We start from the raw sequence: 14411 nt of genomic DNA on the forward strand, positions 1-14411 counted from the left end.
GTCAAATCCTTCTTAGGTTCTAGCTAATTTTGGAGCGGCAAAGTCAAGTAATGCACTTGCAAGCCCATGAACAAAGCATACGATTGCTATGAAGATTTATTCTTATCTCTATGTCAAGCGAAATGTGATGCACATTTGAGCAAATTTTAGTCGATGTTCAAGTAATTTCTGTACTGGCGATTGTCAGTAGAAATAAATAAATCAGACCAAGTGGGAAGTCTTAAAAACCTTTAAATGGGAAGTCTATGGTTTACGGTAGAAGAATAATATGGCGGACCAAAATAACAAGGGCGCTAAAAGATTATTTTGGATATTTGTGATTTCTATCAAATCAGTGACTGGCTAAAACTTTGCAGTGCATTTGTTATGTTTTTACTATATTATTTATTTCAAATATTGCATGAAAGTAAGTAAATGAGACACTAAAATTATGTTAAACTTCGATGTTATTTTTCTAGCGTAGTATCGTGAATTTAGAAATTTATTACGATTGATTATTTATTACCATTTCAGATTAAAAATGTCAGCAATCAAAGTAAATTTCGAAATCGGACACGAAGCATCTTTAAGATCTAAAAAGACTCCAGAAGGATTCACTCATGACTGGGAAGTGTTTGTTCGCGGCCAGGAAGGGGCTGATATAAGTCACTTTGTAGACAAAGTGGTTTTTCTTCTACATGAGACTTTTAAAAAGCCCAGAAGAGGTAAATATTTTTTAATTCACCATTTGTATTCTTATATTTATTTACGATGAAACAGTTTATGTAAATTAGGATGCTGAATTTGTCACTTTATTGTTTATGTTTTTTATTGAATGTTTTGACAATATGCTTTACAACATTTACTGCATCTTTTGCAATGTTAACATTTTTCTAAAACGTACTGTACAATTTGTTTTTAATTTTTGCAGTTGTGAAAGAACCACCCTTTACTGTCAAAGAATCCGGATATGCAGGATTCATGTTCCCAATTGAAATCTATTTAAAAAATAAAGATGAACCTAAGAAGATCAAGTTCTCATATGATTTCACTCTACAACAAAGTGGATTTCTGAAAGATCGCTACATATTTCAAAATCCCAATGAAGAGTTCAGAAAAAAGCTTTTAAAAGGAGGTGGAATACCCATAAGCAATAATGCATTCTATACTAACCCCGATCAAGAAAGTAGAAGTAGAGATTCATTCACAGAAGAAAAACAGCAGCTTGTTAGTAAGCCTAAGCTATCATCTGAAAATATTAAAAAACACAAATCCAAGGAGCACAAAGAGGAAGTCCCACACAAAACAACCAGCAGCTTTGAAAACCTTTTTGGACCTCCTTTGCAAAAACCACCAAAAGTATCCCCAGATCCTAAAAAACTGGAAAAAAGTATAGCTCCTGTCAAATCAGATAAGAAGGATAAAGAAAGATCTAGCTCTGACAAAAAGCAGAAACATGAACACAAAGAAATCAAAATGGATAAAATGAAAGTTAAAGAAGATAAAGATAAAGGGAGGCCAGAAAAAATAAAAAATCACACCAAAGATGTTGATAAACAGAAAGATAAAAATAATAAAAGACCAATTGAAAGACCTCCATCTCCAGATATGGCAAAGAAGCGTTGCTTGAGCCCAATCAAAAGAGCTCTTAGCCCACCACGTTCCAGTAGTGCTTCTAGTATTAAAGATGACTATAAACCACCAAAACACAGTGTTGACAATTTAGAGCAAAAGAAATCTAAAATTGAGGACAAAAGTCTTGACGTCAAAATAGAAAAAGAATTGAAAGAAAAGAAGAAAAAAGAAAAGAAAAGCCATGACAGAGATAAAGAAAGGAAAGAAAAAAAGGAACATAAAAAAGAAAGCCACAAATTAAAAGAGTCTCCAAAAGAGCCACCAAAAGAAACACCCAAAGAGGTTCCTAAAATAAGGGAAGCTCCAAAAGAAAAAGAACCAATGAAAGACTCCCCAATGATTAAAGAAAAACCAACAAAGCCTGATAAGAGTGTTAATAAATTTTCATTAGAAAATCTTAGAAAAACACCGCCACCTGATGAAGAACGAACAGAAAGTCACAAATCAAAAGAGAAAGGTGATCCAGAAAGGAAACACAAACACAAGAAAAAGGACAAGAAACGAGATGAGTCACGAGAGAAACACAAAGAATCAAGTAAAGAAAAGAAGCATAAGCATGAAAAGGTTCGTGAAATAGTCCCTGAAAAAATTGAAATAATTGAACGTAGGGAAACACCCATACCCAAAGAACGTCCCCTACCAGAACCAGCATCTCCTATATCAATTGATACTGCATCTCAGTGTAGTTCTAAGAGTGGTCTGGCCAAATCATCTCATATTGGAAATGAAGATGTCAACAGCAGTCATTCTGATTCTGAGAGTTCAGTTATTGCAGATGAAGAGGACACTAAAGTTAAAATTGAAAATCCATCTCCAGAACCCATCAAACATGAACCATCTCCAGAACCAGAACCGGAACCAGAGATTGAACCAGAGCCAGAATTGGAACCAGAACCAGAGCCTGTGGTTGAACCTCCGCCACCACATAAGGAGAAAAAACAAAAACACAAAGATAAATCTGCAAAGAGGGAAGAAAAACGACGTAAACGGAAAGCAGCTGAAGAAGAGAGAGATAATTTAGAAATCCTAGAAAACAGAAAAATTGCAAAGACTTCAGAAAATGCAGCAACATTCAATGATACGGAACGTGGCGAGAGTAGTGGCTCAACTTCTGTAGAAACTAAAGTCCAGGACAATGGAGTCTCTAGTAGCCTCGGTGAAGACGCGGAGCCTGGCGACCTCTCCCCAGACTACATGGTGCAACTCAGAGATTTACAGCAACGCATTATGAAAATTAAAAATAATGAGGATTTGGAGAGGGTAGTCAATCTGATTGCAGAAACTGGCCGGTATGAAGTAACCACACAGACATTTGACTTTGATCTTTGTTTGTTAGACCGCTCCACAGTACAACAGCTTATACAATTAGTGGGTTGTTAGATATTAGAATGTAACTCATGTTTGTTTTCTTTTTGTAAATAACAGCAGATATGCAGAAACAAGGCATTTGTGTAAACTTGTTGCGTCTGTCGTGACATAGATGGCAGCGAAGCAGTTTCAAACAGCTTTTATTTACGATGTTGCATAAAATAAGTTAGAAATAATCTCATAAAAGTTTTATCTATTGATATCTTCACATTACTCGACACTTGAGTTTAAAGTGCAATACTGTATAGTTATACTATAAAGTTATAAGACTGTTGAAAGATTGTTAAAAGTAATGTATATTTTGTACATTATTATATTGATTCATTATTAAGTAAGTTAATAAACTTAAAGTTTTAGATTAACCTCCATTATCCCAGGATGGGATCAGAGAGGCTATGTTAATATTATTGTAAAATAGTTATAATGGCAAGTCTAATGTTTTGAATTTATTTATAAGAATATTATTTTCTCTGATTTTGACACATAAGTTTAAACTTTCTGTTTACTGGTTTAAAATTAATTGGCATCCATTGCTACTCACATAGGTATTGCATAATTTTTAATGTAAGGTATCAGCTGTATTTAAAAACATCACTATTTTAGATAATACAGATTTTGCCATCAGTCTTGATGCAAACAGCTACAAATTAAGGATTTCTTCAAGATTCTGCAATGGTTATAGTTTAGTGCTCATTTTGGCTTGGTTTGATCTTGTACATTATATTTGTTACATAACTTATTTTTTTATTTATAGTATTTTAAGATATTATAAAGTAATAAATAGAGTGTACACTAATATACATTGTTTTGTTCCTTATATTCATCAACAAGTGAAGTAGTCTGTAAATATACTAATCATTTTAAATTGGATGTTAGAAGTATGTAATAAAGCTTAAAGTGGAACATATAACTAGATACTGCATTTATTACCTCATTTTAACTTGTGAAGCATTTCTCTGTTTACAACAATTTACTCTTCAAAATAATATGTTCTTGTAAAAGTATCATTTCAAATGTGCATTCACAATGTATAAAGTATGTCAAGATAAAATGCTTACCTTTGAATCAACAATTATGTTAATATTTACTTTTATAATACACTGTTAAGCAGATGGATGGGATTAAAAGGAAATACAAGTTTTTGCAATGAAAACACTTTTATTCCAATGAAAAATCATTTTTTAGAACAAAAAATATTGTCTGAACATAGGTAAAAGGAATTTAAAGTGAACAGTAACTATCGATAAATAAGATATAATATCAGAAAGCTTCTGAAATAATTAAAATAAACGAATGTTTATGAATAGGTAATGAATTATGTATTCCCAAATGTATATGATAATGGAATAAAATATTACGATTAATGAAAATGTGAAAAATGTTATTATCTTAACTCTGTAATAAAGACAGTTATAGCAAAGAGAAATTGTAGCCCACCGTGAGCTATGTCCCTCAGACAGATCGAAGACGAGTCACTTATGACATTAACATTGAGTTTAGCGATCACAACGCGCATAATTCATCAATCTATCTTTCTCAATAGAGATGTTCAATTCTTTTTACCGAAACCGAAGAACGTCTTATGTCCATCCTTTCGCTGCAGTCGAGTCCTGAAGTCATTGACATCATGTTCATCTCTTTTTTCCATTTTTGTGAACAGTTTGGCGCCACTTGGTGTAAAAGTCTCCGATGTATTCGATGGAGATGCCAGCAGCGTGCGCGGCTCCTGTTACACTAAATTCTTTATACTGGTCTTCCTCATTGCCTGGTTCATTGCCAACAAGCAATATCAGTAATGGTGTAGATTTTCCTTGTAAAGAGCTATCTGGGTCACCATTTCCTCCCTGTACTTGTTTCTCTTCGGCTATGAAGTGATTACAGAATTCCATAATTTGCATGAAGCTATGAATATGGGGCGGAGCTTTACGAGGGTATTTGAGAAGTGGCAGAGGTTTCGACTGACCAGGCCTTTGCGCACGTAAGAATCGAGAGCCGCTTCGCAACTGAACTTCCAGCCAACGAATAGCGTCACGAGCTCCGCTTTGTTCACGCTTGAGGTTATCCAACTCTTGTAACACTGAAAGTTACAAGGAAAATAATTATTACTGGAAGAAAAATGATTTGTGTATTTTTGAAGGTATTTTCTTAGCCAATAGCATCACGACGTGACGACATATCAATTCGTGTCGCAATAAACCACCTTGTTTTGTTATGAATTTTTAAACCTCCGGGAATCGAACCCTAGATTCATCACGGTAGCGCCAAATTTACAAATCCGTAATAAGACGAACAACGTTGGGCATTGAAAAAGAGGGATGAGAAGAAGAGTACATGTACCAGAAATGAGAATGCTGAGATGGATGTGTGGTGTTACAAGAATGGACAAAGTGAGGAATGATTACATTAGAGGAAGTCTGAAAGTAGCGCCAGTTACAGAAAACTAGAAGATTGTCATGGTATGGGCATGTAATGAGAAGGGATGACACGCATGCAACAAAGTGTGCTAAGTACGAATGTAGATGGATGGAGAGGGAGAGGAAGACCTAAGAAAAGATGGATGAATTGCCTGAAAGATGACATGAGGGAGTGAGTGTCAGTATGACGAGTGACGGGAAAATGGAAGAGGATGACATTGCGCCGACCCCAAATAAAATTGGGAACAGGTCAGGAGGAAGAAGAAGAAGCACCTAGTAAGAACTAGATTAACCGTCAAATCCGTAGCGGACCCCAATCGGGGTCTGAACATCAATGTCACCGTAAGCTCGGTTTAGACCCCAATTGGGGTCTGCGAATCAGTCATACACTTTCCTAATTATTTACGCTCATATTTATTTTCTTTCCAATCAAACCACATTTGTGAGTACTAAATAAAATAACTAAATAAATTTAAATTATTTTTACGCATTCAAACCTTTCATATTTAGCATCCCGTTAGAAATATACCTTTTTAAAATCCAATCGTAATTACCGGGAATCCTGATCGAACTCGCCATGTTTGTTTACATTAGTTGTTTTTTTAAATTTGAAGACGCATAGACAAGATGGCGACGGTGATAGAAGTTTTGCATCGAATGATCCGATTCGTTAAAATAAAGAATCGATTTAATAATTTTATATTATTTGATATTATAATATTACTAAATTGCACTTTTGTATACTTACCATAATCTGAAAATAAATTAGGAAAAGTAAAATGATTTAATTTATTTTGAAAAAAATGCTAGAAAATCAGTGGTAGAAAATACGTTGTAGCCGGAATAAAAAAAATCTTCGGTTTTTAGGGTTTCTGAAGACGGGAAATGAAGACTTATTCTTCGGGTGTTTTATGTGCAGGATTCCTGTAGATCTGCCCAACTTAATGGCGATTCGTTACTTCCAACTTTTTAACTGAGCGGCAAAGCTATTTGACGAGAGCCGTAGTTAGGTGTAGTTATCGCAAAATTTTATGACGATTTTATTGTTTGAAAGGGCAAATAGTTCGCTGTTCATCGAAAGCTGGTCCAAGATGGAAAGATGGCCACCGCCGACTTATTTTTAACCGACTTCCCAAAAAGCGGAGGTTCTCAATTCGACCGTTTTTTTTGTATGTTTGTTACGCGATTACTCAGCCATTTATTTATCGATTTTGATGATTCTTTTTTTGTTTGATAGCGTATACTTCTGAGGTGGTCCCATTATCATCAGGTCAGGATCTGATGATGGAACCTTGAGAAATCGAGGGCGACTTTCGAAAGTTGCAGAATTACATAGGTTTAAATCTTATCACTCAGGTGTTTGCCTGGTAGCACTATTCAACAGTGAAGGCTTTGAGCTGACCTGATGATGGAGACCAGTGAAGGTCGAGGGAACTCGACAACTGAATATTTAAACTTTCTCGTGTTTGTGCTTATATTATTCGTATTTACGAGGCCTCTGCAACAGTGAAGGAGATGGAGACGAGAGAAGTTCGGTTGTCGAGTTCCCTCGACCTTCTCTGGTCTCCATCATCAGGTCAGCTCCAAACCTTTACTGTCTCATAGTGTTATCAGATATACATCTGAGTGTTAAGTTATAACCTTATCTATGCTTACAATTTTCGAGAGTTGCCCTCGATTTCTCAAGATTTCCATCATCAGATCCTGGACCTAATAACAAATATGGGGAATATACCCTTTCGACCAAAAACAAACATCCAAATTGAGAACCACCTCCTTTTTGGGATTCGGTTAAAAATATTTGGTGACTTTAAAATCAATCAATTATTATTGTTTCTCATCATCAAATAAGTACATGACTTTGGTAGTTACAAATTGCATTATATTTCAGAACACCAGGCATACCCTCCGCCGAAACAAAAATCTTAGAATTGTTGAGAAATAATATAAGAATAAATTAAAATTCCGTAATAGGTAATAAAAATTCAATTAAAGTTAAAAAAAAACCCCCGACCCAAAAAAAAGCACGCAATTATTATGACAAAAGGTTAAAAACGCTAAACCCTATAAAAAGCAAAAAATAACTTTTAACACTACGTAAGTACCAACTAAAGCATGTCAGACTAAACTAAATTTTGTCGTGTCGGGGGACCGCTCTAATTTATTAGCCTAACGTTAGAAGTAATTATATACTACTACATTACATATACTTCTTATAACTTTTTATACAATTTTGTTTAGATACGTGTTTTTTTTAATACGAATGTTGTAATTAGGTAGGTATCATTTGATTTATGTAAGTATTTTTAAAGGTAAAAAGCGGTCCCCCGACACGTCAAAATTTAGTTTAGTCTGACATGCTTTAGTTGGTACTTACGTAGTGTTAAAAGTTATTTTTTGCTTTTTATAGGGTTTAGCGTTTTTAACCTTTTGTCATAATAATTGCGTGCTTTTTTTTGGGTCGGGGGTTTTTTTAAATTTATAATTTAATTTTATTTCATGCTTTTTGAAGGAGCTCCTTAATTTTTCCTTCTTTCATTTAATTTCTTTTATTTTAAGATGGGGTCGCTATATGCAATCTCGGCCAAAAGAAGCTGTTTAACAATCCTCATGACAAACCAGCTCTGGGAGAATTGCACAGATTGAGAAACAACAAAGATTAACCTTTGGTCATTCTAGATTTTCAGCAAAAATATAAATCGGTTTATCCGTTTCATTCCGGCATTCCAGGGTTTCATCCGCCACATCCCATTTCCAGCATCAGGTTCTCGTCAATCAGAAACATGAAGAGAACTCGTCAAGACAAATTCAACGAGCCCAAACTCGATGGGTTTACTAAACGGCAGTTCAGGGTTACATCTCCTATCTTCGTGTCCTAACAGCAGACCAGCTCAGTGGTTCCAGAAGACATTAGTATTTCAAATTTCAGATCCCACATATGCTTGCAAGTAAACTGAGCGTGTAACATTCCTATCACACCTAACAAACGAGCTGATGTCCTTGAAGACCTGAACCGATTTCCACCAAACATAGCTAAGAACACTCCCGAATGACATTCCTTTCAAACAAAAAAAACCGCATTACAATCGGATCATCCGTTTGGGAACTACGATGCCACATACACACACACACACACACACACACACACACAGACACGTCAAACTTATAACACCCCGTCGTTTTTGCGTCGGGGGTTAATTAGGTATTACGAATGACGCAACACCAAAATAAATAATACATATAAAAATTTAATGCTAAAAACTTTCATAAAACTTAAATATCTTTTTTCTTAACAACAAAAACAAATTGAACCTATAATTTAAAATTAATAAATAAAATTGAAATAAGTTGCTATTAAAAAATAGGTATATATAAAATTGGTATTCGATTATTTATAATAAATTTCCGATTTAGGTATCGAATGCACACCGCTGATTGAAAAAAAAATACTCCATTCCAAATTCTACTTCTTGTCTGTGACTTTGATCTTGTAAATTGTTCATTTTTATTGTGTATTTTATGTGCTGATTTTTTAGTTATTGAACATAAATAAGTGCACGAAATGTATTGCAACGGATTGAAAATGTTATAAATATGACGTTTGTGTTGTGTTTGAGAAAGTGATGCGATTACTTATTGGTAAGTTTTCACCAAATTTGAAATGCCTAACTTTTCGATAGACTTAAAAACACCGTAATTATTATCTTTTTCTGAATTAACTGACCCCATTTGACCTTTGCACGTTGTTGTCAAATAAGTGAGCTCTAAAGTTATAGTTAAAATACTTCTGATCAGGCATTACGGACTTAGAATTCATGTGTTGAAAGTTAGTACAAATTTTTGACTTCCATGTCGCGATTCAAAATATCCCGCCGAATCAACGGTAAAGTCATATGTCAAAATCTTGTCGAGCAGAGGGGTTAAAGAAAAAATGTGTATCTAAAGAATCACACATTATTGTTATCTAACCATCAGTTGATCTGGCTTCTTGAAAAATGAAGTCGTGAAGAGTAGCTACTCAGAAACATTTTTAGGTATTTGCAGGTCGTGGGAGGAGCCGGGAAACTACAGGTCCCGGCTGTCATTGAACATCCTTGGCAGTCGTTACGGGTAGTCAGAAGCCAGTAAGTCTGACACCAGTCTAACCAAGGGGTATTGGGTTGCCCGGGTAACTGGGTTGAGGAGGTCAGATAGGCAGGCGCTTCTTGTAAAGCACTGGTACTCAGCTGAATCCGATTAGACTGGAAGCCGACCTCAACATGATTGGGAAAAAGGCTCGGAGGATTAACAGGTCGTGGGAGTTGCGCGGAAGTCATGGGTCACATGCGCGTACCTTTGCTCGGAAGGTAGATGCGAGACGCCATTACGTGTGGCGATAACTATAAGTATCTAGCCACTACAGATATAAATAGGAAAGAGAAACTTCCTTACCAACAGTTGGAATAAGAAGAACAAAGTTTCGGGTTCGAAGCAGTTGTTTGACCCGACGCAAGTGCTTATAGAGGGCGTTCGTGTCAAGCGCCAGTAGTGCAGGCACGGGCAACTGTCCACTGCGTTCTAACTCTCGAACCTGAGACGCCAGCCAAAGACGTCCCAGGCGGCGCAATAACCCTCCTTCACTTGATTCAACCTTGTAACCAAAGAAAAACAACATGATAAAAGGTGCCAATAAGGCTGACAAAATATATCAAGCTGAAAATTCAAATTCGCTTACATGAGGTTTCTTAGAGTTGTGCCATTCTTTACTTCTCTTGTGATTGATCTTTGTAGTCACTTTAGGAGGAGGATTCTTTTTCAAGTAAAATATTTTTAATGTTCTGTTGTACCTAATTCTAGGTATTATTTTCGCAATTTGATTGCCAAAGTCAACAAAATTCAATATTCTTACTATATTCTCCTCATAAAATGACAGTTTGTATTTGTCTAACATTTGCCACTCAGCAGCATCTTTGTCATATTTGCAGATGTTTGTTCCCCGTAGATTTACATCTTCAGGCAATGGTATTGTTTTATATTCAAGTTTTAATTTCTTTGCAACACTACGAGCATATTCCAGAATTTGGCATTCTCTGTTTTCATTATGCTTTGGATTAAAATAGTATGTCAAAATATTGAGCAAATCAACAACACACTGAAAAAGTGACTCTCCGCTGTCTCCACAAGATAGGATTAAATCTTTTTCATTAAGTGCCCAATCCTGCAGTAATTTGATGCTTGACAGATAATTATCACCAAGCAAAAAATTTTGCAACCCTTGAACATCTAGCATATTATTGTTGTAACTGTTATGTTGAAATTCATTTTCATTATTGTTTTTTTTATCATTCAAGTCACCATTTATGGTGGTTTCTTTAGTCACATCCTTGCTTTCTTTTTCTACATCCCCATTGCTTTTAACATCTGATTCTTCTGCATCAGACACATCATAGCTAGAATCCTCACTTACAGAGTCATCAGAGTGTTCACTAGAATCTGATAAATCTTCTTCCTCAGAGCAAGACTCATCAATGTCACTACTTTCTGTATCAACATCACTCATGTCAGAGCTATCAGAAGAGGCCTGGCGTCTGCGTCGGCGACGCTTGGTCAATGACTTCTTAATATTACTTTTATCATCACCATTACTCAAAACATCTTTATTATTTTCTTCCACTACAGCACTTTCTGCAGGTTTCGATACAGTCTCAGTATCGTTAACATCATTGTCATTTGTGTTATTTGATGGTTCTTCATCAAACAGTTGTTTTGTGTCATCTGCTTCAAGAAATTGATTATTGTTTGGTATCTGCAATGTAGCGCTTCTTGATTTATATTTGAAGGCTGGGTTCTTAAGTCCAAGGGATTCCAGCTGTTTTAACAATTTTTGTAGAAGTTGTGACAAAAGTGCTAATGTGAAGGCCTTGCAAGCAAAAGCTTTCACTTCGTCAGTTTCTGTTACTTTTGTTATAGTGAACAAACAAATAAGTACTATTTTATGTACAAGATTTGGATTTAAACAGGATGGATTGGAACTTTCTTCCTCAACAGCCTGTGTGAATTCATTGTAACTTTTATCTACATCGGGTAATGGTGATTTTATGAAATCCATTGCCACCTTCAACTCATGAGCAATGGTACTGCATCTTTGTGGAATATTGGTGTCATTCTTACTCAGATACCAAATTTCTATCAAGGAGAGAAAGTTAGTTATTGCACTCTGTATGTGTTCAGTTTGTGTCAATGATTCAGGATTGTTAATTGAATCAAAATATGGAGCATTTTTCTCAAAAATCTTTGTTAAGTTACCAATAGCTCCTTCAAATGGTGTTGTACAACTTAAACAGTGGATGTAGTAGCAAACTGAGTCCAAGTTGTAATTTTTATCATTGTACAGGTTGCCCAATTGGTTATAAGGCATCCCGGAAGACATATCAACATGAGCAGCTTGGAGATAATATCGAGCTGCTATAGATGGTTCAAAGGCATGAAATATATCCACTTGATAGCGACTCAAGTCTCCAAGATAAATCAGGCATGAATGCAAGGCTGATCGACTGAACTGAACTTCCTCATCAGTTGGAGCTTCATTGTTATCAACATATTCACCATCCGCGTGGTAAGATGTATAATCCAATTCTTTGATCTGCAACTTCATTTCAGATTCCAGCCTTGATATGAAATGGTGAAAGTGGCCAATTCCACAAACAATATGTGTAAACAGGTAACTGTCATTTTCATTGTCGGTTTCTCTCAGTTTCTTAGCTGCAGATACAGTTTCATAGTAAACTTTCCTCCAGAGTAGTTCAAGTGATTTTTTGCCATAGTTGATAGGATCAAGAAACAAAAGTTTTTCACAGTTGTCCCTAAGTTTCTGTCGTTGAACTTCAAGCTGGGTGGAAAACAAGTCAGATATGGACCGACTTGTTGTTGTCATATCACCCACACGTCTTGCTACATCACTGACATAGCTGCAAATCAAAATTTTATGTTACCAGAAGACACCATGATGTTGATAATGTCTATCAGAAGATATATTACATGAATGCCATGGTAATTGATAACACAACACAAGGGAACAAAATAAGACTTTTTTTTTTGTTGCATGAAATTTTATGACTGTTGTTTACTAATTCGAGGTCGCTGATTTCAAATATACCCACATTTTTTTTAAAAGCTTTAGTTTCTGAGATACAGAGCATTGACCGTATTTTCGAACTAGTTACACTTAAATTTCATATAACAGAGCATTTTATTTAAAAAGTGTATAATTTTTACTATTTCTATGTTGCGAAATAGTTGTAAAAATTATAATAACTATTTCTGTAATATTTGTGATGAATATACATTTAAAGATTGTAGACTAAATGTCTCGGAGTTCTTAAAACAGGTGTACTTTTGAGTACTTTGGATTTTCTTTGAACACCTGCGACAAGTACCTACTGGGTGTCTTATATGGTATGTAAAACATGCGTCGAGTCTTTAAGGTTATGAAAAAATAAGAAAAGACCCAATTTCAAGTACCAAACACCGATGACCTGGCGAGAACCCTCGAATCATTAGGTCGTTTTTTTGCGTGGTTGATATAAACGGAATTAACAAAAACATTTTTAAAAAATCGATCCAAATGGATTTACCCTAACTTGTTATCTACCACCTTACCTTGATAAAGGTGCTACCACCTTTGCACATCAAACTTGGGCTCATGAAATAATTTGTAAAAGCTCTGAATAAAAATGCTCAATACATATCTAAAAAGTCCCATAATTTGAGTATAGAGAAACTAAAAGCCGGAATTTCTGGTAGCCCACAAATAAGGAGGTTGATGAAGGAGGAGAAGTTTCATAATTACATGACCAGTATATAAAAAAATGCCTGAAATGAATTCGTTTGGATTGCACAAAATTTTCTATCAAACAAAAAGGATGAAAGCTATTCAAAGCACTTTGAACAGATGTTTTCGCATTTCCAACAGCTTGGTTGCCATTTCCCTGAAAATCTAGGTGATCTCAGTGAAGAACAAGGTGAACGGTTCCATCAAGATATTCGGACTATGGAAAAGCGGTCCCAGGGTCATTGGAAAGCCAACATGATGGCGAACTACTGTTGCAGCATTAAAAACAGCCCTAGTGACCCGAATCAAGCTAGAAAATCTTATAAAAGAAAGTTTTTTGATGTTTAATCATTGTTCTTCTGCTGTTTTTTGTTAATAAAATTATGTTTTTTCTTGAAATGAAAATCACGTTTTGTTGATATCTCAAAAACTAAAGCTGATACAGAAATTCTGTTTTCAGATCTTAAATTAGCAGCCCAAAAATATACAATATTAGTAGTAATATTTCATGCAACAAAAATCTTGTTCCCTTGTGTAATCTGGACATGACCTACCATACTACCGGCATTTTCTTGCAGACATTGCATTTATTTGCATTGAAATCTTATAATGTTTGGATTTTATTAGCTTACAATATTCTATAGGTAGGTAGATAGGCGTCTTAGTTTACTTTAACGATGACCCTCTAACCTCTGACCCTTTACCCAAACCCTAGGACAGACGGAACTGACCTAGTTACAAATTACTCACGTAATCCTATTTGAGAGATTCAGGTTTTAAAATAAAATGTAAACATAACGTAACATTCTCACCGATAGAGTTTTTTAGCACGTTCAGCGCGCTCGGCAACTTTAGCCTCCAAAATTTCATTAGATCCCTCCTTCATTTTCAAGTCATTGTATCAACTTGTCAAGATGTTGATTGCAATAACACTTCTTTTGCTTTTCCCGGGCTGCCAATATTTGCAGAAATCATTTCGATAACACCATTTTTCACATTGATATTTTGTTACGATATTTTAACTATCATCTGCTGTCTGCTGCGCAATTGTGACAGTGACATAACCTGCGGACATAACACAGCACAAAGGTGGTGGCAGGGGGGGGACAGTTTCCTTGACTGAGCGTTGTCGTAAAGAAAGTAGCGCCATCTTATAAATGAAACGTGAAAACATGCCATATTGCTAACTATTTCACGATAGATGT

General features: G+C 35.4%; 2 protein-coding genes across 2 annotated transcripts; one reads left to right on the top strand and one right to left on the bottom strand.

Moving 5' to 3' along the window:
• The first annotated feature begins 216 nt into the window (after positions 1–216).
• LOC124637104 (protein AF-9) lies at positions 217–4135 on the top strand. Its single transcript, XM_047173439.1, has 3 exons — positions 217–406; positions 514–704; positions 911–4135. Exons 2-3 carry the CDS (start codon positions 521–523, stop codon positions 2992–2994), a joined length of 2268 nt encoding a protein of 755 aa, XP_047029395.1. The 5' UTR covers positions 217–406; positions 514–520; the 3' UTR covers positions 2995–4135.
• Positions 4121–14273, bottom strand: LOC124637103 (nonsense-mediated mRNA decay factor SMG5). Its single transcript, XM_047173438.1, has 4 exons — positions 14019–14273; positions 10111–12343; positions 9828–10026; positions 4121–5059 (listed from the first exon to the last, which is right to left on the bottom strand). The coding sequence occupies exons 1-4, from the start codon at positions 14090–14092 to the stop codon at positions 4614–4616; spliced, it is 2952 nt and encodes a 983-aa protein (XP_047029394.1). The 5' UTR covers positions 14093–14273; the 3' UTR covers positions 4121–4613.
• Between the last annotated feature and the right edge of the window lie 138 nt (positions 14274–14411).

Source organism: Helicoverpa zea, chromosome 15, assembly GCF_022581195.2.
Source record: "Helicoverpa zea isolate HzStark_Cry1AcR chromosome 15, ilHelZeax1.1, whole genome shotgun sequence".
Classification (NCBI taxonomy): Eukaryota; Metazoa; Arthropoda; class Insecta; order Lepidoptera; family Noctuidae; genus Helicoverpa; species Helicoverpa zea.